At 61.7% G+C, this 13,288-nt stretch overlaps 1 protein-coding gene across 2 annotated transcripts in view; it reads left to right on the top strand.

Annotated features, from left to right (window-relative positions):
* Nucleotides 1-13,288, top strand: part of Sh3tc1 (SH3 domain and tetratricopeptide repeats 1) — a 32,914-nt gene that overhangs the window by 15,081 nt on the left and 4,545 nt on the right. For both annotated transcript variants that reach the window (XM_026395343.2, XM_077803198.1), the window contains exons 7-14: nucleotides 265-341; nucleotides 1,079-1,274; nucleotides 3,099-3,232; nucleotides 4,940-4,981; nucleotides 6,411-8,099; nucleotides 9,938-10,118; nucleotides 11,172-11,322; nucleotides 13,070-13,192. In XM_026395343.2, coding sequence (XP_026251128.2) covers nucleotides 265-341; nucleotides 1,079-1,274; nucleotides 3,099-3,232; nucleotides 4,940-4,981; nucleotides 6,411-8,099; nucleotides 9,938-10,118; nucleotides 11,172-11,322; nucleotides 13,070-13,192 — 2,593 coding nt within the window. The remainder of the gene's footprint in view (nucleotides 1-264; nucleotides 342-1,078; nucleotides 1,275-3,098; nucleotides 3,233-4,939; nucleotides 4,982-6,410; nucleotides 8,100-9,937; nucleotides 10,119-11,171; nucleotides 11,323-13,069; nucleotides 13,193-13,288) is intronic.

Genomic DNA, 13,288 nt, shown 5'->3' on the forward strand with positions numbered 1-13,288 from the left:
TAGGGTCAGGGCCGGAGGCCAGACTCCTGCGGCCCCACAGCACTGAGCTGCTCCTGGAAGCAGTGGGGGCAGGTGCTTATGGGGGGTGGTCTGCAGGGGTCCAAAGCAGTGATGCAGTCCCTGGGCTGGGTAGTGCCACCGGCCCCAGCAGGTACCTGTGACCAGGAGGTGAGGGATCTGCTCAGGTTGCTGGGGCTGGACCCCTGCCCAGAAGGCGTCTGCCCGTCTGAGGTCCACGGCACAGACCTCCTCTCTCCACTCTAGGTGGGCCCTTAGGGCCCCCTGGGGCCCCGTGGACGACTCCGTGGGTGGACCTGTGACATCTGACAGCTCACTGATGGGTAAGAGTTTCCACCGGCCTCTCTTTCCTGGGGGAGAGGTAGCCCATGAGTCATGGGCACCAGCATTCTGGAAGTTTCTGTGTTTGCCCTGAACCCTCCCCAAGCCCAGGGACAAGGCTGTGGTCCCCTCCTGTCTGCAAGAGGAAGGCTGAGGCTCAGAGAACTCCAGGGCTGATCCCAACTTCACAGCCCTGGGAAGGTGGCTGGCATCCTGTCATCATCCCCAGGAGGCTGGGATGTGGCTCACAGACACCTCAATGAGCTGTCCCAGGTCTCAACGCCCTGGAGGACCTGGGAGGAGGCGGCCAGCCTCTGGCTGAACCTGCTGTGGGTGCCAAGGAGACCCCGAGGCTCAGCCTGGCCCCGTCTTGGGTCTTTGTGAAAAGCTGCCTGCAGCTCCCGGGCTCAGGGGCACCAGAGCTCTCTGCTTGACGCCCAGTGGCTGGTGTTTGCTTGGCTTCTGTGCCAGCTACGTGGACAGAGGCCCTGGGGGCAGGAGGGACAGGTCACAGTCTCCTGGAGGCTGACCCCCCGGCTGAGCGAGAGTCATGGCCGCCATTTCCCATGTTTAGTTTAGGGATAAAAGCGCCCATCTCTGGGGTCCACTTAGATGTCCAGCCCCACACTGCAGGGCCCGGGCTTCCCTTCTCCTCCCCCAGGGGCAAGGCATATTTTCTGCCAGAAGTCCCGGCCTCTGCCCACCGGCCCCAGCTCTGACCGCATGGTCTCCTTCCCAGGGCGTGGCCAAGCCTCAGCGGTGGCGGACTTCCAGGGCTCAGGGCCTGAAGAGGTGTCCTTCCATGCCGGCGACCTCATCGAGATCCTGGGTGCCCAGGTGCCCAGCCTGCCCTGGTGCGTGGGCCGGCACGTGGCCTCAGGCCAGGTGGGCTTCGTGCGGACCAGCCACATCAGCATGCAGGGCCCGGTGTCTGAGTGAGTGGACCAGGCCCCCTTTTCTAGGCTGATCCCCACCACTCCCAGGGGACCCTGCCACCACCTCCACAGAGCTTCCCAGGTGACCACCTGGATGCTGGCCTGGACAGCTCCTTCCCCCTGCTGGGCTCAGGTCACCATGGCCTCTGCCCCAGCACCTCTCCAAGATGCTGCCAGGAGGGCATCCTCTGAGAGGTGACGTGCCCCGACACCTCCTGGTGCTTGTCCCACAGGCGGCTGGCCCTCAGGCCTGGAGCCAGGGGCAGAGAGCAAGGTGCGGGCAACCCCAGGCTGCCTCCCCAGCTCGGGGCCCTCGTGCCCTCCAAGCTTCGGCTGCCAGCAGCGCCCCTTGGCTGGTGGCTGTGTCCCTCCAGCCCCGCCCAGTGTCCACAAGGCCTCCTCCCCTGTGTCTGTGACTGTGTTCTCTAAGAAGGACACTTGCTGTCATGTACACCCCCCTCCAGTGGGTCCCACCTCAACCAGTTACATCTGCAAAGACCTCATTTCCAAAAATGTCACCTTCCAAGGTTCCTTTGAGTTTGGAGTTTGGAGGGTCACTCCTTAACTCAGCACCCCAAGTCACTCCCCTCCATGAACCCCTTTCAAGGTTCAGCCATGGACTTCGAGGCCCCTTACAACCCTGGTGCCTCCCATTCCAAGGGCCACCGCTTGCCTTGAGTCCCCCAGAGTCCAGCTGTGGGGAGGCTGGCTCCTGGTTCCTTGGTTCTCACGGGTTCTGAGTCTTGTCTGTCATGGCTTTTCCCGGGGACACTCTTCCTGTCCCCTAGCCCCCAACCCCAGCCAAAGGACTCCCAGGGACAGATGCTGGTCAATTCTGTGTCGCTGCTGTCCAGCCCTGGCAACAGTGAGGGTCCTTGGGGAGTGTCAGTGGGCACAGCTGTGCCTGTCCTTGTGGTCTCTTCCCTGGACTTGGCCTCTCATTGTTAGAACCCAGTTCAGAGCCTGGAGAATGTGGGTGTGAGGAAAGTGTCCTCCGCTTCCATCCTGTCCCCTCTGTGGGCTCACCTCCACTCCCACAGGTGAGACACATTTTTGGTGGCCCTGTTCTGGGCTGGGCGCTGAGACTGACCAGTAAGCTATACCCAGAGGTCCATGTCCTACAGGCCGTTTAGTCCGGTAGCTACCTCCCCGCTCCTGCCTCCTTCCTGTCCCCCTCCGGGACTTGGTGGCCGCCCGCCAGCCCTGTCCCTGGCTGAGCACTGTGGGACCCTGCAGAGGCTGCGTAAGGACCATGGTTGGCACAGCAGCTGCAGGGGACATTGGATGGGGCTTTGAAAGCTGCGGGGAGCCCCCTTCCCAGGCCCAGTGGTTTGGCGCTGGCCTCCCCGTCTTCGCTGCCGTGCGTGGGGACTGTCTCAAATGAGGGAGTAGAAACGGTCTGACTGTGAAATGTCACTGTCAAAAGACACAGTCACAACCAATTCAGCTGAAGATCCAGTTGGCTGTGTCCATGAGTCACACGTCAGGTGGCCGAGTCCAGCAGGGGCGGGACAGCGGCGGGTGTTGTCAGGTGGGACTAGGGAACCGCGCTGCAGCGGAAGAGCCTTCCCGTTGGCGCCAGGTCCCTGCAGGTCACTGTTTTGTAAGGGGTAAGGCAGCGGGGCCTCGTCCTCACCCTGCCCCTAAAACTGGCCCATTGAGACATGGCCTTCTCTCGCTGGTGTCCTCAGAGGCCAGCGGAGCCATCCCAGCATGGTGATGCAGAACCGCTGTGCCGGGCCTTTGGTGGGGTCCTTGGGGCCCTGCAGAGCAGCCCCGGTCAGCGGCCTCCTGTTTGATTGACACCTGCGTCATGGCTCCCAGGTTGGAGAGCGTGGTCTTCCTGGACGAGGGAGAGAGGGTGTTCTTCAGCAGCGAGGGGCACCTTTCGGAGGACACTGCGCAGCGCTTGCTGAGCAGGATGGCGGGCACCGAGGTCTGCTCCGTGCACAGTCTGGGTAGGTGTGGGGCCTGGCTGACTGTCCCTGCAGGGGACCTGGGAGAGTGCTGGGTGGATTCCTGGAAGCACGGTGACTGCGCCCACGGTGGAGATAAAGGCTTGGGACTGGGTGAACCGGGTGGCATCCGGCCAGTGCTGAGGCCACCCGTCCCCCACCCTATTGGCACTGGGTTTGTAGGTCTCCCAGTGAGTCCTTGGGGGCAGGTGTTTCTGCTCCCCCTCCTTTCCCAGCAGCCCCCAGCTGCCCACTCCTCATGCCTTCATGTGGGCAGAGAAGGCCAAGCCCTGGGTGCCCAAAGGTGAGCAGGCGACAGACGGCCACTGCCTCTGGGCATGTGGGGTAGGCACAGAGAGAGAGGTGTGACGAGCTGGGGACGCAGGAGGTGCTGGGGCCCCCGAGCCCAAGGTCATGAGGAAGCCTTTCCTCACTGGTCTCAGCCCAAGGCATAGGCACCCTTGGCCTTGGCTGGGACATGGAGCTTGGCTGGGCTCTAGGGGGACAAGCTCCAGGAGGGTCCCACCCTGGCGGCCTCTGCGCAGCCTTGCCAACCCCCTGTGGAGAAGGAGCTGGAGCTCTGCCACTGTGGAGGGCTACCCAGCCTGGCTGCTGGGGAGGCAGGCAGGAGCCAGGGTGCCCACCTACGGAGCAGTGCCACTCCCCACCTCCCCACAGAAAGCATCTCCCTGAGGCCCAAGGTGCAGTGCAGCGGAGGAAGCCAGCCGTCCACACCAAGAGCAGCGAGGCTGAGCCAGGGACATGTGCACGCCCACTGGTGGGCCCTGATGCCCGAGCCCAGCAGAGGCATGCACACCCACGCACATACTCACACTCACACTCATGAGGTACGGGTATACACATACACACGCACGCCCCGTGCATACGCAACCACACGTGTACACACTCACATGTATGCACAAACACACTCATGCACACACACCCACATGTACTTGTGTGTAGCATGTGCACACGCACACAGACGTTTCTTCCCATATTTTTCTTCCTGCTCAATGACAGGCATCGAAACACCTTCCCGCCCACATTAGGTTGAAGCTTTCTAGGCCTACAGAAGAACGTCCTCCTGAACAGCTGCCCCTTGGCCCTGGCCTCTCCGGGCTCCAGCCCCCAACATGGCTGTCTTTCTCGGGGAGCAGACGCTGTGGGCTGGGGCACCGCAGTGACCTCTGTGCCCTCCCTGCCGGGCACCCAGGAGCACGTGCCTGCCATGTCAGGTCCAGGCACCCTCACGTGCCAGTGGTCACAGCTGTCTTCATCCCTGCCCGCTGTGGTCCCGGCCAGGGGGTGTCAGCCCCTTCTAAGGAGGTGGCAGCTGAGGCCAGGAGGTGCCTGCCCCAGTCTGAACAGGGACGTGCCCACAGTGGGTGGCTCCGCCCCAGCCTGTGGGACTTAGGGCTGCTGTGGCTCCATCCACCCTGCTCCCCAGTGGAGCTCACAGGGCCAGGGCACCCCTCCGTGGCCACGGTCCCTGTCCAGAGGGCAGGCTGGAGTTCTGCGTGGGCAGGGGAGGGCAGGGGCAGACCACCATGCTCTGTCCCTGTCTGTAGGTCCTGGGGGACGTGGACTCCTGGCTCCTGAGCCACACCTCTCCCTCATGGGTGCTGGTGGCCAGAGGGTCCCTGCCTGGACATGGCCTGGGACCACAGGGCACTGTCTGGAGTCCTGATGACCTCTCTTCCTCCCTCCCAGACCGCCTGGCAGAAGCAGAGGGTGTGCAGCCTGAGGAGCGAGGTGGGTGCTGCCCACAGCTTGGGGTCCGGGGACTTGTGGTCAGAGGCGGGCTCCGTGGCAGGAGGGCAGGGCAGAGGTGGCAGTGCTGGGCACCAGGTACTGGGCGGGGGTGCCACTCCTCTGCCGTGAGGGTGCAGGCGGGTGTGGGGGGCTTATGGGGTGGGCCTGAACCCCCCTTGCACCTCGAGGCGCTGGGCCCCACACTTCCTCTGAGGGATGTGTCAGCCCCACTGGGCCCCACGGGGCAGACGTCCTGCCCACGGCCTGAGCCCACTCTGGGCTACGGCTTCCTCTGGGTGACTCAGAGCAGCTGAGGCCTGTCCTGCTCTGTGCCAGGCGGCCAGGTCACACTGCCCGCAGGGAGCGGGGACAAGGAGGGTGGAGCTGGAACATTGCTCTGGGGAGGAAGCCCTCCCCCAGTGAGGTCCCTGCAGGTCCTTCCTGAGGGCCTTCTTGGTTCAGGAACACCCTCTTTTCGCCCGTCTGCAGCTCAGCTGGCTCCCTGCGCCCCTCCCCAGGGGTCTGAGTGGCAGGGCTGGGGCATTTGGAAATTCCCTGGAGAACCAAGCACCAACTCACAATGCAGACAGGGAGGCCCTGAGATGGGGCCTGTGGGAGGCTGGTGCGGGAGGCTGGGCCTGCCTCCTTCCCACCTGGAGCCTCAGCAGACCCTCCTGGCTCCTGAGCCAAGGTCCCGTGGGCCCCTTAGCTGCCTGCGCTGGGCTGGAGTGGAGGCCAGCCACGGGGGCTCTGTGGGGGGCAGATTCCTAGATAATCCAGGGCAGTCGGGTCGGCAGGACCTCTGCCCCTAAACTGAGTTTAATTTTTTCTTGTTCTAAGTCTTTGCCAACTGACAAAGAGTTTGCTCTGGGAGCCATTCCCGATCCCTCTGGCCAGAGATGGTCCCTTTCCTGTGGCGGGGAAGGGCAGATGGCCAGCCCTCCTCTCCAGCTGGCTGGCTCCTGGGGATGGAGCCGGCCTGCCTCCCCCTCGGAGCTGCACCCGGCTGTTCTGCCCGTTCTGCATGAGGACTTCAGTGGGCAGATCAGCAGTTCTGACTGGCAGTTGGGGCTTCCTGGATGGGCGAGCCCAGCAGGCTGAGCAAATCACACCTTTGGGGATAGCCCAGAGGGTGGACAGGGCTCCTTATGTGGCTTCGATTATTTCTGAAGGGAAAGGGACCCGCCAGTCACTGCTGAGCTCTGAAGCACGGATCTCTCATGATGGTGCTCTCAAGAGGGCGGAGATGGAGGGAAGAGGGTCACGGGGAAGGAACATGGAGCCACCAGACCCTGCTGTCCCTGGAGCAGCCTGGGGGGAGGGTCACCTGGGTGGTGCTGCTCCAGGGCCGGCGGGGGAGGGGAGAACTATGCAGGCCAGTGGCCTTCACACTGGACGCTAATCCACTGGGCCTTTTTGTGACTTGCAGAAATGCCTCTACCCGGCCTCAACCCCGAGCCCCAGGAGACCCTGCGGACAGTGAAGGATGTTCTAGAACAATGCAAGACCTTCCCAGGCTGCCCTGAGGAGGAGCCCGAGGCCAGGGGTCTCCAGGAGGCTTCTGGCAGTGTGAGCTCCCCCGACACCGCCGAGCCCCCCTTCTGCCTGCTTCCCGAGGACAGTGGGACGGACCCAGAGGCCCTGGGCTCGCTGCTGCAGACCCTGAACGCCCCTGGGTACCAGGCCTGCTTCCGTGGCCTATATGACGCCTGTCTGCCGTGGCTGGGCAGCGTGTTCTGCAGCTTTGCTGATGAGGAGGAGCTGGCCGGGCTCCTGGCACGGGCCCGGGAGATGGCCAAGAAGGCTGGCCTGGGCATGGCACTGGCCAGACTCTGCTTCCTCCTGGGACGGCTGTGTGCCCGGAAGCTCAAGCTCTCCCAGGCCCGCGTGTACTTTGAGGAAGCCCTGAGGGCCCGCGGGGGCTGCTTTGAGGACCTCTTCCTGGTGGTGGCCGTGTATGCAAACCTGGCCACCATCTACCTGAAGCAGAAATCCAGGGAGAAGTGTGCCCAGGTGGTGCCCAAAGCTGCGGCCCTGCTCCTGGGCACGCCCAGCCACATCTGTAGCACCGAGGCAGAGGCGGAGCTCCTGCGGTTCGCGCTGCGGAGGGCCATCAGTGGCGGGAGCCCACAGGCCGAGGCCCGGGCCTGCTTCCTGCTGGCCAGGCACCACACCCACCTCAAGCAGCCGGAGGAGGCCCTGCCCTACCTGGAGAGGCTGCTGCTGCTGCACAGGGACCTGGGCGCCCCGCCCTCCGCCTGGCCTCTGAGCTGCTACCTGCTCCTGGCCGACACCTACAGCAGGAAGTGCCTGCCCCACCTGGCTCTGAGCTGCATCAGGGTGGCCTCGCTGCGGACCCCAGGCTCGCTGGCCAGCTCCCTGAGGAGCGTGGACCTGGTCCTCTGGAACGCCCCCCGGCTGCACGGCCAGAGGACGGCAGCTCACAGCCTCCCTGCCCAGGCTGCCCACTACCTCAGGCAGGCGCTGGCCTCCACGGCCACAGGCACGGGGCGGGCCCTTCGCAGCCTGCTGTATGCCAGCCTGGCCCAGCTGCACAGCCACCATGAGCAGCACGGGCAGGCCATCGCCTTCATGATGCGGGCGGTGGAGGCCGACGCCACGGCCGGTGCGCGCCCCGTGGTGGACCGCCTGGTGGTGCTGGCCTGGTTGCACCTGCTCCACGGGCAGAGCCTGGTGGCCCTGGACATCCTGCAGTCCATCCTGGATGCAGATGTGGCCAGCGAGGACCAGGAGGGTGTGATTGTCAACATGGCGGCCATCGCCCTGAAGAGGACGGGCAGGACCCGGCAGGCGGCCGAGGGCTACTACCGCGCCCTGCGCCTGGCTCGGGGCCTGGGCCAGCTTCGGAACCAGGCAGTGGTCCTGGCCAACTTCGGGGCGCTGTGTCTGCAGGCCAGTGCCGTCGGGCTGGCCCAGCACTACCTCCTGGAGGCCATCAGACTCTTCTCACAGCTGCCCGTCGGGGAGTGTGGTCAGGACTTCACCCAGGTGCTCCTGTGGACGGGCCACCTGTGCACCCGCCGGGCCCTCGCCCAGCAGGGCAAGTGTTACTACCAGTGGGCCTTTCTGGTCGCCGTGGAGACTGGCCACCTGGAGAGTAAGTGGTGACCGCAAGTGCCACCCGCGTCCCTCCTCCATGCCTCCCCGGCGTGCTTTGGCAAGCCGGCGTCCTGGAAAGAAAACTTTCCATCTCTGTTCAGAGCGCCTGGGCGTGAGTCCGAGGCCCGGGGGGGGGGGGGGGGGGCTGGTCCCACCGGGAGAATGCTGAGTGCGGACACCGCGGGTTCCCACGCTGGGCCGGACCAAACGTCCAAGAAGGCGGGCGGGTGGCACCCAGGGCTGCCAGGTGCATACTCGGGCCAGGTTTGAGCCAAGTGGGTGTCAGAGGTGTCCCTCCTGGAGCCAGCGCCTCCCAGGGTCATCTGACTTGCTGGCACAGCGCTCCTTACAGCCTTCCTCTCTCGGAGGTTGGCAGGAGGTTCGCCGCCACATCCCCTCTTCAATTCTGATTTTAGTAATTTCCATCTTCTTCGATTTTCTTTGTCAGTCTGGTGAAAGATTTGTTAATTTTGCTGATCTTTTGGAAGAATCAACTTTTGAGTGGACATTGGTGGCACACACCTGTGATCCCAGCTACTCAGGAGGCTGAGGCAGGAGGATCACAAGTTCAAGACTAGTATGGGCAACTTAGCAAGACCCTGTCTCAAAGCAGGGCTGGGGACGTGGCTCAGGTCAAGTGCTCCTGAGCGCAATCCCTAGTAGGCAAAACCCCAAACAAACAAAAGCAAAAAAAAAAAAAACAGATTTTGGGTTAGTTGGTTTCTCTTCTATATTATTTTTTTATTTGCACTCTACTCTTCATTATGTTCTTCCTCTTTGCTTGTTTTAGAATTATTTAACTCTTCTTTTTCTAGTTTCTTACAGAGGAAGTTTAGGTTTGGCCTTTGAAATTTTTCTTAACAAAGGCATTCAGGGCTATGAATTTCCCTCTACATTCTTGCTTCAGCTGCACCCCCTAAGTCCTGGTATATTGTGCTTCTGTTTCTGTTCATATCGGAGTGGTTTTAGTTTCCCTTGTGAGCTCTTCTTTGACTCACTTGTTATTTAGGAATGTGTATTTTAATTTTCACATATTTTGGAATTTCCAAACTTCCTTCTGTGACTGATTTCTAACTACATTTCAAGGTAACTGAAGAACATATTTCTCAAAACTTCAACCCTTTTACACTTACTAAGGCTCACTTTGTGGCCTGGCATGTGGACCATCTTGGAGGATGTTCTATGACACTGAAACTGAACTCTGCTAGTGTTGGGTGGAGTGTTTTGTGAGTACCTATGAGGTCTAGCTGGTTTTTGGTGTGGGTAATTTCCACTTCCTTGTTTTCCTCTGGATTACTTTTGACAGTTGGAAGCTCTCCATAACTCCCAGCCCCTGGTTTGAGGAGAGGCCCACAGGCCTGTGGTTTGGAGCCTGCTCCTGGACAGAGTGCAGGCCTTGTGATGCCGGGGCACAGCGGAGTCCCATTCCATTCTAAGATTCCAGTAAACTCCAGGCAAACACTCTGGACTCTGTGTGTCCATCTGTAAGGGGAGGTGATGGTGCCACCTGGCCATCAGGTCAGGATGGAGGCAGCCCCTGTTCTGGCTAGGAGCTTGGTGAGGCAGAAACAGGAGGCCTGATGGGACAGGACTCTGGCTCTGAGGGTCATCAAGATGGTCAGTGCTGTCTCTGGAGCCTCCACAGCCTGCTGTTCCTGGGCTGTCCATGCTATGCCCCTGAGATGGCCACTTGGACTATCCTGGCTCAATTTCCCTATCTGAAGGACCTGGCTTATAGAGGTGTGGAAGAGGTGGACATTCAGCAAGGGGCCTTTGACCCCTGCCTATGGCCACTGTGGAGTCACAAGAGTGACATCTTCCTTTTGTTCCCCTCAGGCCAACTGCAAGCCGTCCAGCAGCTGTGCCACTTCTATAGCAGTGTCATGCCCAATGAGGCACAGAGCGTCATCTACCATGAGTTCCAGCTCACACTGGCCCGCAGGAGAGCCGACAAGGTGTTGGAGGGACAGCTCCTAGAGGCCATCAGTCATCTGTACCTGTCACTGGGCACCGAGCGGTAAGGGTCGCACCCCAGTGTGGGGTGGGGCCAGCATGGAGACCATGCCCCATTCCTGGGCAACCTCCCTTTGGTGACCGTGGGGTTCCTGCCATCAGCTGATGGGCCTGGGGTCACTCTGTCCATTACTCATGACTTGCGAGTCCCAGCTTGGGCACCCTCCCCTCTGCTCTCACCCCCAGACAAGCCTTGCCCCACAGATGCAGGCAGCCATCGCTAGGTCACCCTTCCTGCCATGGTGGCTTTTGTGAGCTGAACTTTGCCTGCCCTGAGTCTTCAGCCACAGGGTGGCCGGGCCTCCTTGTCCCCCAGACATGACAGTGGCCATGTGTTCCCAAGGCTTTGCACCCAGAGAAGCAGAGCCGATCGTGCCACCTGCTTCCCTGGGACAGCATCTTGGGACACATCCCTGTGGGGCTTGCAGCCCACAGGCCCCGTGGGGTCACTGCAGTGAACCCCACCTGTCACGTAGGACTCACTGATAGCTGGGCAGGAGCCAGATGTCCACGAGGACTTGGGGGACGGGCTCCTGTCCAGGCGTTGAGTTCACAGCAGAAGAAATGGGCCAGTGCTCTAGAATGCTGCTCTCCAAGCGTGGACCTGGGCAGGCAGAGCCCTGGAGGCCGCTGGAGGGGCTCAGCCTTGGCTCCCCTTGGGGCAGAGCCTGGAGCAGGGCCCAGCGATCTGCCTGTGAACAGCCCTCTGCACTCTGGGGCAGGCGCAGGGGTGAGAACCACCCGTCTAGGCCATCTTTGAATCTCTGCCCTGTGCTGAGGGTTCCTGGTGTGCCCAGAGACGAAGCTGCGTGGGCAGGGACGGGAAGAGATGGGAGAGAAACCGAGGAGCCACGGGAAGCAGGCTGCTCCTGCCAGGTGTCTGGCCCAACGCCGCTTCCCTCTGAACAATTTGCCTTTTCTGTACCTGATGACCATCTCCCAGCAGCCCTGGAGGGGCGGGTGCTGCACACGGCAAGGTCCACCCCCGTGCAGACCCACCGTGGAGGAGCCCAGGCGGGTCCCAGGGCTCTTGCCTGACATCTGCGTCTGACTCCAGGGCCTACAAATCCGCTCTGGACTACACCAAGCGGAGCCTGGGGATATTCATCGACCTGCAGAAGAAGGAGAAGGAGGCCTATGCCTGGCTGCAGGCGGGGAAGATCTACTACATCCTGCGTCAGAACGAGCTGGTGGATCTGTACATCCAGGTGGGTGGTGCAGACGGGCAGCCTGCCCGCGCTCACCCGCCACACGTCCACTCCACTCACCCATGTACCCATCCATCCAACCACCCACCTGCCTATCCACCCACCCACGCTCTCACCTACTATCTATCCACCAATCCACTCACCCACCTGCCTGTCCATCCACTCACCTGCCCACCCACCCACCCACCCACTCATCCACCATCTATCCACCAATCCACTCACCCACCTGCCCACCCACCCACCCACCCACTCATCCACCATCTATCCACCAATCCACTCACCCACCTGCCTATCCATCCACCCACCTGCCCATCCACCCACCCATACATCCACACATCTATGTACCCACCTGCCCACCCACCCACCTGCCCACCCACCTACACACTCACCTACCATCTATCCACCAATCCACTCACCCACCTGCTTACCATCCACCCATCCACCCATCTATCCACTCACCTACCCATCCACCTACCCATCCACCCATCCACCTATCCTCTCACACGCCCACCCACTCACCCACCCATCCATCCACATATCCATCCATTCACTCATCCACAATCTATCCACCAATCCACTCATCCACCTGCTTATCCATCCACCCATCCACCTATCCACCCATCCATCCACCCATCTATCCACCTACCTACCCATCCACCCACCCATCCACCCATCCACCTATCCACTCACCCACCACCCACTCACCCACCCATCCATCCACACATCCATCCACTCCCTCATCCACCATCTATCCACCCACCCACCATTGTCCATCCATTCCAGAGCCAATGTTGAGCACCTGCTGTATGCCAGGAGCCCTTGTCTCTCCCTCTCTGCCCTCCTGGTTCCCTGATAGTCTCCCCCAGTGCCCAGCATCTCCAACAATGATCTGAGCTCCCTGGGGGCAGCATGATGGCCCCTCTGTGTTGGTGCCCAGGAAGTGCTTAGTCCATGTACAATCGATGTGTCCCCTCAGGTGACGCCCAGAAGGTCTTGCTTTAGCAGCCCAAGGCACATTTCCTCTGAAACGACATTGTCATATAAGCTCTTTCTGGGGGCTTCCCAAACACCACAGGACACAGTGGGGGGGCCCTGAGGCTTTTGTTTTTGAGCACCACTGTGTACCTTCCCTGAGCCAGGCCTGAGGACTCAGGATGAGGAGCTCTGACTGAGAGGAGAACCTGTCCTGCTTTGGGCACCGGGAGGGGGCTCCAGCTGGCTGTGGGCAAGAGGGCTGGAGCCGCCTGGGCAGCAGGACCCGGGGTCCAGAGGCCCAGAGGTTCCAAGGGACCTGGCACGTTCTGGGGCTACAAGCAGTAGGGTGTGGCTGGACTCACTGAGCACCTACTGTGCACTAAGTGGTGGGCACAGTGTGGCCTCAGTTCCCCTTCCTATGGAGCTGGTGGGAGAGAAGTGGACGTGGTCAGGTCAGGGGGGCTAAGGACCTGGAGAAGAAGTGGAGACAGAGGGGCAGCAAGTGGCAGGAGCCCAGGTGACGTGGGGTAGGGTGGGTGGGACTGGAGGCCCGCTGGGCTCTGTCCTGCCCACTGCCAACGCCTACACCGGCCAGGGCCCTGGGGCTTTGGCTGGGCAGGCCCCTCTCGGCTCTCAGGGGCTCAGGGCTGTGGCCCCCGGGTCCCAAGAGCACAGCGAGAGGAAGCAGGCTGCGTCTGGGCGGGTGGGGAGGCTGCCGGGCTGAGCACCCTGGGTGCCTGTCGGGTGTGGCCTCCAGAGCTCCATCTTGCAGGTGGCGCAGAACGCGGCCCTGTACACTGGGGACCCCAACCTGGGGCTGGAGCTGTTCGAGGCGGCAGGAGACATCTTCTTCAATGGCAGCTGGGAGCGGGAGAAGGCTGTGTCCTTCTATCGGGTGAGCAGCGCCACCCGTCTGCCCTTGATGGGCCAGGCGTAGGCGTGGCTGGGTCAGCCTTCCTGGAGGCCGGGCTGCCCTGGGCACCTGCTTGGC

This window comes from Urocitellus parryii, chromosome 10 (genome assembly GCF_045843805.1).
Source record: "Urocitellus parryii isolate mUroPar1 chromosome 10, mUroPar1.hap1, whole genome shotgun sequence".
NCBI lineage: Eukaryota > Metazoa > Chordata > Mammalia > Rodentia > Sciuridae > Urocitellus > Urocitellus parryii.